This window comes from Spea bombifrons, chromosome 10 (genome assembly GCF_027358695.1).
Source record: "Spea bombifrons isolate aSpeBom1 chromosome 10, aSpeBom1.2.pri, whole genome shotgun sequence".
In the NCBI taxonomy this organism is placed as follows: domain Eukaryota; kingdom Metazoa; phylum Chordata; class Amphibia; order Anura; family Pelobatidae; genus Spea; species Spea bombifrons.
Window position 1 is genome coordinate 10,193,890 of NC_071096.1, and position 18,747 is coordinate 10,212,636.

Genomic DNA, 18,747 nt, shown 5'->3' on the forward strand with positions numbered 1-18,747 from the left:
GTAGGTGCCAGGAATAATGTGGACTTTGTATGTGTTAGGGAAATATGACAATGGTGTCTGTATGTGGTAACCCACACATCAGAAATTAATCATTAAAAATACTGAAGGATCTGTAAGCATGTTTCAGTCGTGGGAAGATGGTTACAACTGGTTGGTGCGGGGTACAGGTGAAAAAACTGTGGGAACTCGTTGTTTTGGTAGTCCCCCACTGACTGGAGATGATACGCAGATACAGATGCTTCCAATTATATATGCATTCCATAGAACATATTTGGTTTGATAGAATACATACATGTGACAGATGTAGAAATACATTTACAGGGATTATTTATTGATGAGTCTCGAGTCAAAACAGAATTTCTGCATTGCTCGTCTTCCAATGAGTGTTTGAAATTTACAGACTAACTTTTAACTCAAACATACAGATACAGAGACTTTCAACTTTTTGTCTGCAACAGACATGACCTTCAACTAACATCATAAAGCCTTTATTCTACCTCCCTTTATCCTAATTTTTGAACATTTATAGCCACTAGTAAGATAAAATAGCTCCCTTGTAGCCGTTAAAACCACAAGACCGGACTGGCCCTGGCCGCCTAATGATATTAAGTGTGTCTGACGGCCGGGCATATCCAGCCAGTGGGCACACACTGGGGCACCTGAACTGTTGCTGGAGCGGGAGATCAATTGAGTACCGTATGTGCCATTGTTGGCCATCAACCCATTGGGCATTTGCCTGGTGTGCCAGATGGCCTGTCAAGGCATGGTAGGGTGTGTAGGCTTGTTGTTTTATATCACCCACTTGGCTGAGCTCAGAAGCTATGTAACAATTGCTCTGAGTAATCTTACATTTGAGTTATCTCTAAGTTGTGCAGCAATGTCAGATTTCCACCCTTTATAGAATCTCCAGATCTGTTGAACGGAACCATCATATGTTTTTCTGTAGATCAATTTTCAAAATCTCTGCCCTGCTCTATGGCATCATCTGCAGATGACTAAAATCTTTACACATCTCGTAAATAAACTCATAGCATAATAAGTTCCGGACAGCTAGACCCACTTGGCAAACAAAACCAGACGATATTTGCATTGTAAAGTTAGACCTCAATTATTTTGTATGATTTGCAAGCAGAACCTCATGATCCTGTTTGTAGTTGCAACTTTTGAGAGCTCCCTCTTAAATTAAATTGATAACTTCTTGGTAAACATATGTAAATATTTTTTGGACATATGAAAATCATAAAATAAACTTTTTATGGGTTTCTTACAATCTAAAGATTTTCTCATGAAGGAACGTTAATTGCAAGGGAACCTAAATGCTTATCTCTTGTAACGATTAGAGGCATTGTGGCATAGAAGATCATTTGCGTTGCATTCTCAGTACTGACACAGATAAATAGAGAACATGTGTTCCTAGTGGGGTCATTTATTATCTTCAGAACTAAATAGGATGTTGCATATGTTTTTATACTCAATGGTGTATGTTGTAGCTGTGTTCTATAATGAAAAGTTTGCGTGTTACATTTTTGGGTTTCAGAATCCCGTTCTCTCTCAATAACGCCTGCCACCACCTAGTTTTACTCTGAAGTTCTGATGGGTGATGTCATCGCTAATAAATTATCTCTGGGTCACCAGGGGAGTTCAGACCTGGAGTAACAATCAGTGCTTGCCATAAACTAAAACAATGACGCACTGCTTTCATGTGAATTATAAATGCATTTCTTGAAAGGCCACAGTAACAATTACTAACTGCAATTATTACGTAAAACCTTGATTGTTCTAAATGTTAGTTCCTCAGCTGTAAAATGTATACGCAAAAAATATCTGCAATCAATGTGTTTCAAAATGACTTAAATATGAAAACTATACATCAGACGTACTTTATATAGAAAACAGCATCAGGAAAATAGGAATAAATATTTGCCAACTGTGTAGATTGCCTATTTGATATGCCGCCGGCTATGTAATGTCAGACGGTTATGATGTAAGAAGGATGTGAGTAGTAATAAGGAACATGGCAATCTTTTCAGTGAGAGCTTCCATCAAACCAAAGGAGCAAAATAATAATGGTCAAGAATAATAATGTAACTCTGTAGAAAAGGAAGAAGGCTGCCTCCCACAGTTCCCACGTAACGTCCTTCATTCATATATGTATATTCATTCTATTGATAGTGTATGGAAATGTGAAAGGTTGGCTTTGGGGAAAATGATTTGGACGTTAAGGCGGACAATCATGCCACTGTTGAGGTGACCATATGAATGTAAACTCTCATTACTCAACATTACTACAAGTTCTAACGAACCACAGACAATGCCACTCAATTTCTTCTAGAATGAGGCATCTAACGCAGCCAATTCATTTTCTAGACTTCTTAATGTTTGACACTTCCCAGTGTCAGAGTATGAAGAGAGATCGACAAGACAAGACTAGCACAAAGAAAAAATACAGCGGAACATGATAAAATGTTATGTGTAACTTTTCTAGTGGAAATGTAGACTTCTGACAGTCGTGCAGAATGCCTGCAGGCTCCTCATTCATAATGTAGATGCTTAAGGTATGCGTTTGTGTTGCAGACAGGTGGGGCATGCAATCTATTTGTCAATCATTGCTTTATACTCTGTAACATCTACAGATTTGGGCTGATTTTATTTCTTGTCCGGTGTTGGAACAATGTAGAAGACACTGCAAGAAATCATATGTTGCCTCCTTGTTTTAGAAGGTTTTATTTATTTATATAATACATTTTTTTTAAAGGGAGATTTTGAAAAAATAAATAAAATATAACTTGGTACAAGGTTTCCCACTACTTTCTAGCTAATTATCCTCAACCTCAACTCTAGAAAATTCCAGTTCAATTGCTTTAAATACATCACTTGTCCCCAGAACGGATCCAGTTTTGCCTTGATAAGCATGGCCCATGTTTTATTTTGATATCTCCAAAAACAAGAAGATGATAACATCAGAGACAATACCACCACTTACAATAACATTTTTTTTTCTTTAGTAATAATAGTTATTTGTATAGACAGCCAACTAAAGGTCATGTTTTGAACATATATATATAACATGGAAACCGATCTTCTTGCCCATAAACGGAACCTTTGAAGATATCTGCTCTTTCCATTTTAATAAGAAAGAGGCCTATAACATGCACTTAAGAATCTGGTCAACACATTAACAGCAGTTTTTACAGAACAACTGAAAAGCCACATTAAACTCATAAAACGATGTCCGCTTGTATCATAAGCACTGAAAGTAATTGATAATGTCTCCTGACCATCTGTAGTTAAATAAATAGCACATTAGCCAACTTCCAGGACACCAGCTGTTAGACAATTACTTCCTAAGTCACCGGTTGGCTGAGAGTGATAGATATTGTAACTGAAGTAATGGAGCTTTCTTATTCTTGTTTTGATCATTGATGTGGTATTTTCCACTGATTCAAGATATATATATCATTCAAAACCCGAAGATAAGGTTTCACATTTTTTTTAAGTTTGGTTGAAGACAAAAGGCAAGCTTTAGAAGGTCATATCTGGGTCTCCAGGTGCGAAGAACAATAATGGTGACTCAATCACTAGCATTGCTTTCCTATTGTCATCACAGGCTGAAGATCCAAAATTCTTCCTGTTATTTGATTTTTATGAGGATATATTCTGTTGCAAAATATACTGAGGAAAGTAGAAGGATTCAATAACACAGCAACAAAAGTTAAAAACCCAATTGTAATCCACAATCGGTAGACCTAAGCAACTACACGAAAGCAGGGGATCTAACCCTGCTCAGCGTTCAGGTGACCTCGCAAGTATAGTTTTAGACAATCAATGTTGTTCATAAAGTAAGTGATAATCTCCTTGAAGTGTAAGGGATTTCAGGTAATATAAAATAAGTCTCACATCATTTTGCTTTATTGAGTTGAACAAAGCATCTTTCAGCAGTGAGGTCACTTTCAAAAGTCAATTTGCAAGGTCTTTCTTTAGCCTACACTGATTAATTGACATAATTATTAGAAAATGTACATCTAACATGGAGATTTCATTGATCTATGTCATTTTGATGGAAGTCATAAAACACATCAGATTTTTTTTTAATTCAAATAGGTTGTTTAACATCTGGTGAAAAAAATATCATAATGTGAACTACAGAGGGAAAGGAAACTATTAGGATTGTTCATAAGTACAATACATGTAATTCGCTCTTTACATAAATATTGTAGTTCCCTTTGCACGAGGGATCAGCTTAAACATGGGGGTTTCCTGTGTTTTCCATTCATTATAATGAACTGTATTTAATTTAATTAGCAACAATTAAGGTAGCCTTCGGGATGCAGAATATGCTATTTGAAGGTCCCCTTTTATGTACTAATTTGTGTATCCTATGTGTAATACACAAATGTACAAGTATGCATGAAGTCATAACATTATAACATTACATTGTATAGGCTTTTTCAACAGAATGCTGCCTCTCTCAGCCCTGGAAAAACATTGTTCATGGGATAAAGACCTTAAGAGTTCTCCTTGGTCCTGCTAGAAACTGGCTTCTTAAAACCGCTGACCACTTGAAAGTTTACTAAGGAATAATTAGCTTCCTCTCACCCCCGCCAAAGGGGAACTAAACCCAAAAGCTGTCCGACTTCTGCATAATATGGGATCTCCTTTATGTAAATACTTGGAGAACAGATGAAGAATCACTTTTAAAACATGAGTGCATGTTCCTTAACATGGTCATGTAGTAGGTCTCTGGGTTTGACCTGGAGTCTCTGAGTCTCTAGAACTCTCCTGTCTCAGCTTATTCCTTCTCAGTGCAGATGAGCCTACTCCCCATCCGAGTTCCACCTCTTTCCTGCTTACATCCCTTTGCTCCCTGCCCTATTCCCTCCAACTAAAGGCCCTCTGGGGCTAGCCTCAACATTATGTGTGACTAGTCCTGGCCCACCCTTATGTAAAGCCACTCCACCAGAAGAAGGGGTGCTTTGGTTAGCCTACCCTGGAAAGTTCCCAGCTATGTTGATTAGATCACTTAAAAGCAGCTTTAACTTAGCCTTCTTTCTGATCTGAATACAAAGTATCTCCCAAATCTACCACAAGCCCTCAAAGTTTAAAAAACATGAATACATTTTGTATTAACTGGAAAGCACAAGTTTAACTTAGTGACTTGAAAAAGAAAAGTGCCTTTCAAATAAGGCTCTTTTTAAAGATTATAAATTGAATACAATGATGGTGGGAGAGTTAGGTTCCTTTATCTGTTTTAAAAATATATATATATTTTAGCAACTGACTTTTTCTGTGCATTAAATCTTTACTTCTTGCTGTGATCCAAAGTATAAAATTGATAGTGTATTAAATATTTATATCTTCCAAAACCACAAAGTTCATTTTTATAGTATGGAAAATGTAAATATGTTCTTGGAACACATAAGACAAATGGAATGTATACCACGGAGAGATTACTCTGAATTATGACACTATCATTAATTTTCAGAAGGGAAACATAGGAGACAAGCCAACCGACTTATTTGATTTTGGGGAAAATTAGGTCTTTTTTGTAGGTGTCCACACATTCCATTCACATTATCAGTGATATCAGATTAAGCAATATTTCCACGATTGCCAGCCTCACTGCTAGATATTTGTGGATTTAAAATATGTCAGCGTATAGAAGGGGTAGAATTTACTAAATAGTTAGTTGTGAGATGACAAAAAAGCGGTTATTTGTTATAAAACGTATAAACCTCAACCCTTGTGGGAGAAGACATTGTTAAAGTCTCATATTCTTAGACTCTTAGTATTACTGATGTTCTACTGGCAGCTTCTGCAATACATTTGCTTCAGGCCAGTGTCGAGTAGGGTAACGTTTCCTACTTGATCATTGCTGCCCTATGCGCAGTAAGTTCCGTTGCATGATGATGAACACGTGTGAATCCCTGATGCACTTCACATGCAGAGCTTGCATGATTGTCCTAACAAAGACCCAAGATTTCAGCCTAGGTTCACCATGCTAAAAAAAACAGAACCGCTCATTACAAACATATGTCCTCTATTTTAAAGAGAATGAGAGAAACTGAAGAGTGTTGAAAGGCAAAAGCCAAATGGAGAGGAGACCCAAGGAGCCAAACATTATGCAAGAGAGTAATACAAGTCAGACACACAATAGGAAAACAGTCATATACATGTTATAGCTAAGTACAATAGGATCTGATGTACATAGTATTCGAAATCCTTAAACAATTTCCCATAGTATGAAAACCTATAGTTGGAACTTTCCCTTTAACACTGAATGCAGAATTATAACCATAATAGTTATTGTTACATGATTATTGGAAATTTGCAGTTCCTGGGTAGTTTGGGGTCTTGTAGTTACCATCTAACCTTAACTGTTCCTATAACATTTTCATTTGACTAGTTCCATTCATGCCTTTCCATTGCTTTCGCCTAGTGTTTATTGAAGGGAATGTGTTTATGAAGTCCCCAGAGCAAAAGAGTACATTTTACAAGACAGTAGATGCTGTAAAACTAATGATAACGGGCATTCTCTGGAACAGGCAGTGTGAGTTTGTGTTTCTTTATTTGCTTTCATTAACCATTCAGTTCGGAACAGTATCTTGCGTTTTTCGGCAAAATATGTAATGTTTTGGGATGTACCTAGAAGACACACGGCTCTCACAAGCACTATAACGGTGCATGCTTTCTATGAAAGAATTGCTATTACTTTTATTTGAGAAAAGTACAGAGGAACCCTACAGTTGGAGGGCATGGCTTTATCTTGGAAAGGGTGATATTGCCTTGAAGCCGGTTCCTTCAGGTCAACAGCAATTTTTATTTTACTAGCTGTCCGAAAAAGTGGAAAACTGTATTCCAACAATAAGCAGGAGATACTGTGTTGTCCTGTCCTGACCTTAAATACCGGTACCTCTGAGCCACAATGATGTGTGATCCCCATTGCCCAAATCAATCATAGCTTTGCAATACTTGCCCTTGTTGTTTCCCTAGGCTGTGAGGTGTATCAATATATATTCATCATGAGAAAGATACCAAATTATGACTTCATACAAGCTCACTAAGAGCATTGCACGTTCTTGTTATGGCATAAAACTGACACGCGAAACACGTTAAGCCTGATTCTTCCTATGTCAACTCATTCCTGTAAGCACAGATTTATTTGATTAAATACTGAGACAAGCAAGTACGGAGTTTTCTGTTTATTTATTTCAATTGTAAATGGGGTCATTTTGGAGGTGCCTTCATTCTCAGCACCCTGTTGGATTTTACAGATACCAATTTGTTGACGTTCCTACCTAGACTACAGCCAGATTTACCCATACATTTAATTCCATAAAAAAATCATTAGAGCAGCAGAATCAAGAATCACATACGTATTGACCAAAAACAAAAACAGTCATACACCATAAAACATAATGGCATGCATTCGATGTACTGATAGCTGAGAGGTCCCTTTCAATTCTTACCGTGACCTCATGGGGTTGATTCTGCAGGAATCTAACCCAAGTGGCCTACGTGTAAAGGAGAGGACTGCACTTTAGAGGCTAGAAGTAAATATGACTAATACGGCATCATTCTTGAGGGTAGATATATTGCTTAGCCAATAATGAGTAACGAGGACTTCCACCGGAAACAAGAAGCCATCCCACACGCCTTACACACTCCATGTTTTTTTTCACATTTAAATAGCAATATATACATAGGCTCTTGCGCATGTCTCCCACACATTTCTAAGGTGTGCGCTGTGCCTGGCAGGGGTCAGACCTACGTCTACACATTGGAGACATATCCTGGGGTGACAACCCCCCATTCAAGAGGCCCCAGGCAGCTTCCAAAAATCACTTGACACTAAGGTTCTTCGTGAAACACATCAGTGTGAATTATACTCATTTTTTGAGGGATGACTGTAAGGGAAACTGGAACAAATATGAGAAAAATAAGAAAATTGAAATGATTATTCTCATACCTTGCGCAAACAGTTCCTCTTGCATCTCTTCTCTGGACTGCTCGGAAAAACATCTCTCCTTCAGCCATTGGGCATCAAACTCACTCTGGTGTTCGTCAGGCCAAGTTACGCAAATCTGTCATTGGAGAGGACATATTTGGGTTACATAAGTTACAAAAAACATGTATAAGTAAAACAGGGAAAGAAATTCTAAAGTCATAAGACACCATAGCTCTCTTTGTAGTGGATAGTCCTTTTTTTTGTCCCTTCATACTTGTTTTTTTTTTATTATACCTATTCACTCCTTACTTTTTCTTTCCTTTAAATATTTCTTAGCTTTATCTTAATTACAGACAGATCGGTAAATGGTTGGCATAATGAATTGTGCATATAGTAGCCAAATACATAAAGCAGCCATGGAACTATTGCTTTGTACCCTAGGTATGCCCGTTCATATTTTTTACATCACCACTACTATTTTTTTTTTTATATATCCATTACTATTTTATTACACAACCTCCCATTCCTGATTGGTATTTCATTTTGAAGCTTCATAACTTTGTTTCCCATGGTACATAATTTTTTTATACACATATATAAAAAGTTACATAAAGTCTAAGAGGTAAGCACAACAGAATCGCGATTTGATATTTGTTTCAAATGTATGCAATTGTTATACCACTGACTTTGATGATGTCATGGAAATTGCAATAGAGTTTCTCATGGGACGTTTAAATGTGAAAATTAAAATGTATGGTTTCTAAAAAGTGACTGAGTTTGCCAACAACTATCACAGTCAGCGTCCTTCATCTTAATCCATCAAATGGGATAATAAATTGGGTTTTTCCAGTACCTGACGTCGCCTTGTGTATTTAATTTAAAAGATCATTTTCTTAATTGCACTTCTACAATTGTTACATTAAAGTAATTTTTGTTTAATTATGTATACCTAAATAACCATATATGCATTTAAAAGAAAACACAAATAGTTGTTATCACATCAAAGCACTAATGGTCTGGGAATCCCTTTACATCCATTTTCAGACTCTATATTAATGAAAATACTGCTTAAAGTAAATTCTTGCTGGTAAATTTGTTGTAATTATACAAATTCATTTATTTTCAAGCAAAGATCTTGCTAATTGCTGTAGACTCGCAGTGCAAGGAGATGTATGGAAAAGGGCAATAAGGTCCCTGCGCAAAAATGGAATCTTAATTCTTGGAAGAAATCATGCACAAAAATAAAAATATAATATTTAATTGATCTCTGGTTTGGAATGGGCCAACCTAATACCTTCAGGAACAAAATGAGAGATCGATTTGAATATACCTTCTTGTCGTCCATTAGGGTCACATCTTTTACACCGGTGTTGACATCGAGGTTCTCAATGGGAAGTTTTCTGGCTTTGGCGGAATTAAGGAAACACTCTGGACATTGGCAGTTATCTCTAAGCCACACATAGGGGTAAACACTGTGGCCTCCATCCATCCAATGCACACACACAAAGCGATCAGCGTGCAAAGGTTCCACGTTCCGGATCATTGTACCGCCGTGAAGTGTCTGATCATCAAGAATGACTCTGGCTCTGTGTTGCCAGCGGGTGAAATGAAGTAAGGCTCCTGAACGTGCAAGTTTGTTCCTTTGAACCTTCGGTGATGTGTGTGCCGCACAACTGAGGACTTTGGCCTTCAATAAATGTTTAGCAACAGTGGCCCACATAATGAGTTTCTATGCGTGTTATACAATTCCTAGAAGTTACTCCAAGGATCCTGAAACAAATCAAAACAGATAATCAAATTAATATATAGATATGCATTATTTGTGGGTATATATACAGTATATATATTATATATTTTACATTATATATATAAAGGGGTTTCTTGGATGATTTATTCTATTTTCTCACACCAGATTTCTAGCTATGTATACCTTTACCCTTATGCTCTTTAATATATATATATTTAATTCTCCCACTCAGATCTCCCTTTTGGACTTGTGCTGAGCTATATATATCCATAAGAAATTTTATGGACACCCTTTTGGGCACCTATATAGATGTCCTTTACAATAGATCGTATTTACATACAATATTGATGCTCGGTGCCTACTTACACACGATACGAGCACTTCCTTTTACCATGCACAATAAAATTGTCCAAAGAATGACAACGTGACAATGAGAGACCGATTACACGTACAGTATATCTCTCCTTCCATGCTGTCTATGAGGGTTGTATTCCTACTACATGCATTACAGGGATCGTCAAAACCCATAGCAACAGTAACTGTATCTGTGCCACCGTACGGTCCCCTGGGTCTCGATCAGCATTTACAGTATTTAATGCTTTTGATTTAACCGTGAGGCCTGAACGTTGCATGGAGGCCCTGAGACAATGTGCTGCTTTACCTTCCTCCTTGTTACTTCCTTGCAGACATGCAGTTCCTGGCAGCAGACGGCTTGTTTTAAGCCTGTCATTGAGTCCCCGGCACACAGATCCTTCCCTGTGCTCGGTGAAATGTGACACCAGGCTATTTAGACACAGCAGGAGACTGTGCAACTCACTAATCTGCCCCCAGCCTCCTGCTACAGTATTTACTGAAAGCCTGGAGGAACCATGTGGCCTCGGATTGTTACATGTTACATGTGTTTATTTTCTTGAATGTTTCTTTTTAGTAAAATGAAACGTGTAACATTTTTTAAAACATATGTTTATTGTACTTACTGGCGTTCGATGGATTGCCGTGAGTTACAAAGCAATGAGATCTGGCATTATTTACATTTTTAGTACAATAGTGAAATCGCAGGATGAATTTCAGGTTTATTTGTTAATAGGTTAGTGTGTGTGTGTGTAGCAGTTATATAATATGTTACCAGGGACACGTTCTGTCACTATAGCAACCACTGCAATGGTCTAGACAGTAAAAACGGTTGCTATGGTGATATAACCACATTTGTGTCATCTGTGGAAGATTATTTAAAATTATACTAAATAATCCAACAAATAAAAACCAATTGTTACAAGGCTGAATTAAAATTACTTTTTTTTTACACATAAGAAATTGTATATATATTAAAGGAGAAAATAGATTGCAAGATCACAAAAGCAGGGCCGCCAGTATTTTTTAACGTATGGTAATCCAATTTTCATTTTAAACATTTTTTCCTGTCCCCTATTGTAATAGCGCTGCGGAATCTGCCGGCGCTATATAAATAAATGTAATGTTACCTGATGAACCTAAATGTTAAATAATTAAAACGTCACTTAATATCTGGTGCCATGGCTGGAGTTAATTTCTGTCAACTGTTAGAGTGTCCATAGTGTTTGGAGACGGACTGGAAATAATTATGCGGTCCTGGCACTTTAAGGCCAGAGGCCACCAAATGATGTAACTGTGGGCACTGGCTGGAATGATATGTCTTTATACTCACGTAGCCTGCGGTCGGGCTTATCCAGCTGGTTGCCACACACTGCAGTAGCCATCTGCTGCTCACATAGGATTGGGTGAGTGTGGGATTTTGCTGGCCAGCGGCCTGCCGGCAGTTGCCTTGTGTGCCAGATGGCCAGTCCATGCCTGGTTCTGTTTTAATATGCCTATAATCCATATTTAATCATGTCTCCAGTCCTATATTGATAGTAACAAATGTGATTTTAACCACTTATCCTGCTTTGTATGACATCCACTGTGTTTTTTTTGGTAGCCAGGTAGACAGACGCATATTCAGAAATATTTTTCAGCACAATGAACAAGGGTATGAGCATAATGTAAGTTGGTTCATTAATGCCGCATAGGTGTCCTTCTATTAGATCGCAGAGTACATTGATACATTTGACCCAAACAAGTGTCCAGTAACCGAGTTGAATGCTTCTATTTATTTGACTTTTCAACACTTCTTGCATTTTATATAATTTTGTTGTGGAAAATTCTCTCGCAGGTCAAAGTTCAAATTGCTTAGCTACGGGGGAAAGTGATACACTAAAACCCTATGTTAATGTCACATTTGGAAGCTGGGGAACTAACAGTATCCCATTATTGTAGCTACAATCGCTCTTTTCAAAATAGGAGTTCAACAAGGTGGTGTTTTTGTAAATTGCTCGACGGAGTTAATACTCGTGCCAATTTAATTAGCATTTTATTCTCATTTTGAAATTCTAGGTTGTGCCATGATCCCATGTTGTCTGCTGAATTCTAAAGTAATTTAAGAATTGATTTTAATATAACATAAAAAATATTGCTGGCTTAATAACTGGCTATATAATCCAATTCCTCAGTTTGATGGCTCGAAATGTATAAAAGCCAACCATTCGTAAGGACGACCTACCATCCACTGGTATCTTGAATTAAATATTCTTGAGCTGAGAGGGTGGTAAGTGGAACAGAATTCCAGAAGAAGTGGCATAATATAACATTAATGTTTTAGAGCTTCTTGATCCAAGGAGAAATCTGATTGCTTTTTGGAGTCAAGAAGGAATTTTTTTCCACTAAGTAGCAAAGATTTGAAAAACAGCTTTGTTTTGTTGGTTTTTTTGCCTTCTTCTGGGTCAAAAGAAGGAAAGGATAGTTAGAATGGTGGAACTTGATGGACTTAGGCCTTTTTCCAACCTAGAATACTATGTTACTATGTAATACAGTCAGGGAATTTAAATATGGCAAAGGCATAAGGCTGTCCTAAATATAAGAAAAGACAGATAACTAAATTAGGTCTCAGTATTTACAGAAGGCATGAGCAGTCTAGACGGGTCGAATGCTTCTTATCTGATGTCAAATTCTGTAGAAACATAGAACATACGCCTAAAGTCAGTCTATGGGCGTTTTTTATGTGTGTACAGCCCAGCGACATTTGTAATATTCACCTGTATGCTGCACGGTGTATACGTGATATTTTACGCCACTAAATGCCACAAAGCCATTTTTTGAGTGTTGAAGCCCAACCCTTTCAAGATCTGCTATCTTAGTATCTCTTTAGTGACCTACTATCCAAGAAAAAAGCTTTTCAGTTGACCTGTTTAAAGGCATCATTAGGGCCGAACTTTACCATACATTTTAAGAATTTATAAACCCACTTCCTACTAATTCTATACACATTATTCTTAAGGCTGTAGAACTCTGAGATACCCTCATACCCAGCAAACCTTCTGAGCTCCTAGAAAATAAGAACTTCAGAGGAGAACAGAGGGACAAAGGGATTTGGGTCATATATATTGCTGACTTACATAATGAATGTTATCTAAAAAGGAAATGTTAAGAAAGCAAAATATGGAATACTAAAGGCTGGTACATTTACTTGGCTACCGTGCCCGCTGGCCAGTCTATGTATTCTCTGTAATTGTAGCACTGGTCATGTCCATTTGTTCCAGAACAAACTTGTACACAAAACATAAATGAAAGATAAATTATTACGAGGAAGGGTTTTACTCTTCTGCATTAGTTTTAATGAGAATCCACTCTAAAAGATGCTCGGAGACCTTCTCTTCCTCAGTTTGCTGTAGCCACCTCTATAGTCAGGTGGCCGCCTATGTGGTTCTGAACCCTGTTCTACAAATGATCTTCTAGATTGTGAAAGCCTTGTTACTTTCTGTAACTCCTAGTTGTTACGCTACTTATGTCCTGTTTTCCTATTGTACAGCACTGTGGAATATGATGTCACTATATAAATCAATAAATAATAATACACCTACATATCAAAGCAGCATATGACATCATTTTATTTTAGGACTCTATATGATCCCAGAATGCGATTGCCTGGGCTGGTGGGCCAGTGACCTCATGTGGCCACCATAACGGCACATGATCAACGCAGGTGTAAATTAAAATCATTACTAGTTCTCTAATCCCTTCCGTATTCAACGCCCAACACAGCAGTTTGCGGTTCAGCCCCTGGCATTCTAGAGTTAACCCATGCCTTCATTTAAAAAAAAAAACATCACAGATCCTGAAAAAGAGAAAGATCTACTGACGACAATAACCGACAGAGAGAAGGTTGTTTGGTTACCTCAGAAGATATTTCGCTCAGAAGATATACAGAGCCGTGAGCATACTCCAGGGAGGCAGCAGCTTTCCTGGTGAACAGTGCTGTACGGTACAAGTCACAACACGAAAGGAAAGTATGTGAAAGGTCCCAGCTGCTATTATCTGTGCCTGAAAAGGCTGTGTGTTTAATATAATTGATCTTATCACATGTGAAGTCTCAGGATTATCAAAGTGCAGGATTTTGTTGGCTCGAGTATACTTTATTCATGCTTGTATTACAGAAACACCTTTTACCCAGTGACCTAAGGCGTGAGTTCCCATCGCTATTGATGTCATTCTTTTAGCAGTAGGGGAGGGTAAATATTTATCCGACGTGGTATTTATTGACATTCTTTTTCCCATTTTCTCCCTGCCCCCCTCGGTATCGCTACCAGAGCCAAGGCAACATCCCATATCTAAATCTGTACTCATTTTTCCAGTTTCATTGAGGATCAGCATTAAAATCATTGGGATGAAGAGCTATTAAAAAATACAGTTCTAGGTTATATCTCACAGTTACCCGATACAACTGCTTGCATTGTTCCGCTCATTAGTAAGGATCTAAGTGTCACACTGTGTGATAATGGCTTTGCTTGGGTCTGTGAGTTGTGTTGAGTTCTCACTTTATAAAGCATGAGCAGGCTGGCCATCTGGCGTACTGTGCCTACCAACTGTCCCGCTTTGAGTAGAACAGTCACGATTTTACCACTCTGTCCTGCTAAGCTCGACCTCTGTCCCACTTTTCCAATTTTGTCTGACGCACCAGCTAATTGTCACGGACTGGGTCCAAACAGATGACCGAAAGGACCCAGCACGCCTGATGTTTGTATGCAGGAGTCACAGTGCAGTAGTGGAGTTTGAACAGGGCCTGGTTGCAGGGTGACCACACTCACCCAGGAGTTGAGCACCTAGGGTTGTGCAGCCAAACACCAGCGCCCTGATATGGCAGCGGATGAAGTCCAGAATGAAGTGAAGATATATCCTGCAGGCACCCTGGAGCAGGCATGAAGCATATCACTTGAATAACGTGCAGGATTCTGCAGGCTGGGAGTATGGAAGCTAAGCAAAGGGTATAGCAGAAACATAACAAGCAAGGGACAGGGAGACCAGGCACGAAACATAACCAGACAAGACATACATGTTACAGGGCACTACAGTGAACCAGACAAGGAACATTACTAGACAAGATATACATGACACAGGGCACAACAAAGGACAGGGAAGAAGGCAAGGAAACACAGGGGAAGAAGTGAGGAGCCGGAATCCTCGGACGCTTCTCCTTTAAGGAAGGATAGGCCATATTGACTAGGATAAGGGGAGAGGACAGAGGAACCAGAATCCTCAGATGATACAAGGGAGAAGGGCAAAGGTACATAAGATACAAACAAACATGAATACAGAAACTAGCCTAAGACTGATTGATAACAATTGGAGATTCCGTCACATCTTATGGCCATAGTATGCTTAGCCCACCACTACGCCAAAGTACTCCAATGACGGTGGGTCCTAACGCTAATCCCTGCTGACAAAGATACACAACAAACCAAACATGTAAACCAAACACATAGCACTGAGACATACCTTTAGACTGAAGACTGAGACAAACAGAACACATGGGTGGGGCGCACCTTATAAAGGAAACAGAGCTGAAGCAAAGAGCTGAAGCAGAAGCAAGGAATGGAAGATCAGAACAGAGCATAAGGAAATCCAGGAATGGATTAAAGCAAAACAGAGAAACTAAAGCAAGACAGATATGCAGCTCCGCAGCCTGGGCAGAACGTGACAATAATACAGAATTGTGTGCATGCCCCGTAGCCCTGCCGGTTTAAGTGACACTCTGGCTCACAATCTCTGCCCCTGGTGTCCTGATTCACCAGGGTAGAAGATGGGAGGTATGGAGATGCCTGGAGAGCCATTGATCAGAGGGGTCGCATACTTTCAGCCGGCATAGTGAAAGTGCAGGAATACACATTGAATGAGTATACAAACGAACGTGTGGCTGTGCATATCTATGGCCGCACATACATTCAGTGGCTGCTGGCCTTAAAGCGCCAGCGCCAGATAGTCATTTCCAGTCCAGCCTTGCCATAACGTTTACATTATGATGGCCAAAGGGAAATCTATCATTAGAAAAAATAATTTGCCTATATTCATATAACTGGTAAGTTGGCAAAAAATATGAATTTGGAGCACATTAGTGCTCACAAAAAAGATTCACAACCTAGTAAATACTTGTCTGGGTCTGGTTACTCGCAGATTCATTGGCCTGCAAGATATATGCAAGTTGCAAATATGAGTTGGAGCTCTTTAACTCGACTGACCAGCCAACTTTTTAGTGACCAGACCCCATTGTGGTTGGCCTTTTCGAAAAAGCATATTTAATAAAGTGATAGCATTTTTCTTACACCCACGACTCCCTGTTTAGTGAATAAACTCTACAATGAAATAAGCATAGTAAGATGTAACCATTTAAACATGCATTGAATAGGAATAAGGCTATAATATAATAATAATAATAATAATAATAATAATAATAATAATAATAATATAGTTTGCTTGTCTGTTAAATTAGTTCTATGTTAAGTTCTCCTACATTCGAAACAAAAAGAGGACCATTGATATCAGCATCACAGTCTGCACATCATAAAAAGCATTACCTTCTCCTGAATATGTATTAATAGGCATGAAAAATAAGATAATAAAACATTTATTGAAAACTTTAAGAACTGTCATTAAGTACTCATACAGAGGTAGCCAGAATGGAATACTTGTGCAATATTTACCCTTGCAGCATCAAAATTGTTAAGCAACAACACAAACTATAGCAACGTCTCGGGTGGCATTTTGATGTATAGCTATCCTTCGTTTTAGCTTGAGATACCAACAAGTTGCATCAAGCCCAAGATGCCTCTGAAGACACCAAGTGGATCTTTTTATGTCAAATCTTTCATGTATGAGACCCAACCTTAATTCCCTCTGCTCTTGGGAGGTTAATCTTTAATTGTATTCACAATGATACAAGCCTATGGTGGTAGACACAGAAGGAAGGGGTCTTCTTCATAACACAATGCTTTTTACAATCTTGTAATGGATGAAGCTGTTGAAGATAGACAGATCTATAAAATTAGGCAGAAAGAGGCAAAGAAAGTTATAAAAACTGCCAAATCACAGGCAGAAGAGCGAATTGCCCTATCAGTAAAAAATGGAGATAAAACATTTTTTAGATATATAAATGAGAAAAGGAAAGTTAAACAAGGATTAGTTAGACTAAAAACAAAAGGCATATATGTAGAAGAGGATAAAGGTTTAGCTGACTGCCTCAATGAATATTCCTGTTCAGTTTTTACAGATGAGAATGATGGAATGGGACCTCAGTTGGGAAAAAAGACTGAATCATTTGAAATATGTGAGTTTATCGAGGCGGAGGTTTTACTTCAGTTGTCTAAGGTAAAGACAAATAAGTCGATGGGGCCTGATGGGATACACCCCAAGTTATTAAAAGAGCTTGGGGGTGTACTAGCAAAACCGTTAACTGATATATTTAACGAATCATTGGTAACGGGAGTTGTCCCTGGGGATTGGAAAGTACGAATGTTGTGCCTATACACAAAAAAGGCAGTAGGGAGGAGTCGGGCAACTACAGGCCAGTTAGTCTTACATCTGTAGTGGGAAAATTAATGGAAACAATGTTAAAGGAAAGAATTGTTGAACATCTGAAGTCACATGGCTTTCAAGATCAAAAACAACATGGGTTTTCCTCAGGAAGATCTTGCCAAACAAATCTTATTGATTTTTTTGATTGGGTGACTAAAGTAATTGATCGCGGTGGTGCAGTAGACATTGCGTATCTGGATTTCAGTAAGGCCTTTGACACTGTCCCACATAGAAGACTTATAAATAAACTGCAATCTCTGGGTTTAGATCCCAATGTTGTTGAATGGATTAAGGAGTGGCTGAGTGACAGACAACAGAGGGTTGTAGTGAATGGCGTATATTCAGAACAAGGTCTTGTTACCAGTGGGATACCTCAGGGATCTGTACTTGGACCCATTCTCTTTAATATTTTCATTAGTGATATTGCAGATGGTGTTGATGGAAAGGTATGTTTATTTGCCGACGACACAAAAATTTGCAACAGGGTTGATGTTCCTGGAGGAAGAAGCCAAATGGCAAACGATCTAGGTAAGCTGGAAAAATGGTCAGAGCTGTGGCAATTGGCATTTAACGTGGATAAATGCAAAGTAATGCACCTGGGGCATAAAAACCCAAGGGCAGAGTATAGACTATTTGGTACTGTCCTAACCTCAACGTGTGAGGAAAGGGATTTAGGGGTAATTATTTCTGAGGATTTAAAGGTAGGTAGACAATGCAGTAGAGCAGCAGGTAATGCTAGCAGAATGCTTGGTTGTATAGGGAGAGGTATTAGCAGTAGGAAGAGGGAAGTGCTCATGCCGCTGTACAGATCACTGGTGAGACCTCACTTGGAGTATTGTGTACAGTACTGGAGACCGTATCTCCAGAAGGATATAGAAATGTTGGAGAAAGTGCAGAGAAGGGCTACTAAAATGGTTTATCGATTACAAAATAAACCTTACCAGGACAGGTTAAAGGATCTTAACCTATATAGCCTGGAAGAAAGACGTGACGGGGGGATATGATAGAAACATTTAAATACTTAAAGGGAATCAACAAAGTAAAGGAAGAAAGTTTATTTAAAAGAAGAAATACAACCGCAACAAGAGGACACAAGCATAAACTAGAGGGGCAAAGGTTTAATGGTAACATCAGAAAA

The 18,747-nt window shown here is 38.4% G+C and overlaps 2 protein-coding genes across 3 annotated transcripts in view; one reads left to right on the forward strand and one right to left on the reverse strand.

The window, feature by feature from the left end:
- The window catches only part of BBOX1 (gamma-butyrobetaine hydroxylase 1), a 29,190-nt gene extending 15,115 nt beyond the window's left edge, over nucleotides 1-14,075 (reverse strand). Inside the window, exons 1-3 of one of the 2 annotated variants that reach the window (XM_053449172.1) lie at nucleotides 13,939-14,075; nucleotides 9,276-9,715; nucleotides 7,967-8,081 (exon numbers count right to left, since the gene is read on the reverse strand). In XM_053449172.1, coding sequence (XP_053305147.1) covers nucleotides 7,967-8,081; nucleotides 9,276-9,665 — 505 coding nt within the window. In that variant the 5' untranslated portion in view covers nucleotides 9,666-9,715; nucleotides 13,939-14,075. Of the gene's footprint in view, nucleotides 1-7,966; nucleotides 8,082-9,275; nucleotides 9,716-10,353; nucleotides 10,472-13,938 lie in introns of those variants that run through there. The other variant, XM_053449171.1, reaches the window with a different exon arrangement.
- SLC5A12 (solute carrier family 5 member 12) overlaps nucleotides 1-18,747 on the forward strand; it is a 152,735-nt gene that overhangs the window by 64,380 nt on the left and 69,608 nt on the right. The window lies entirely within an intron of this gene.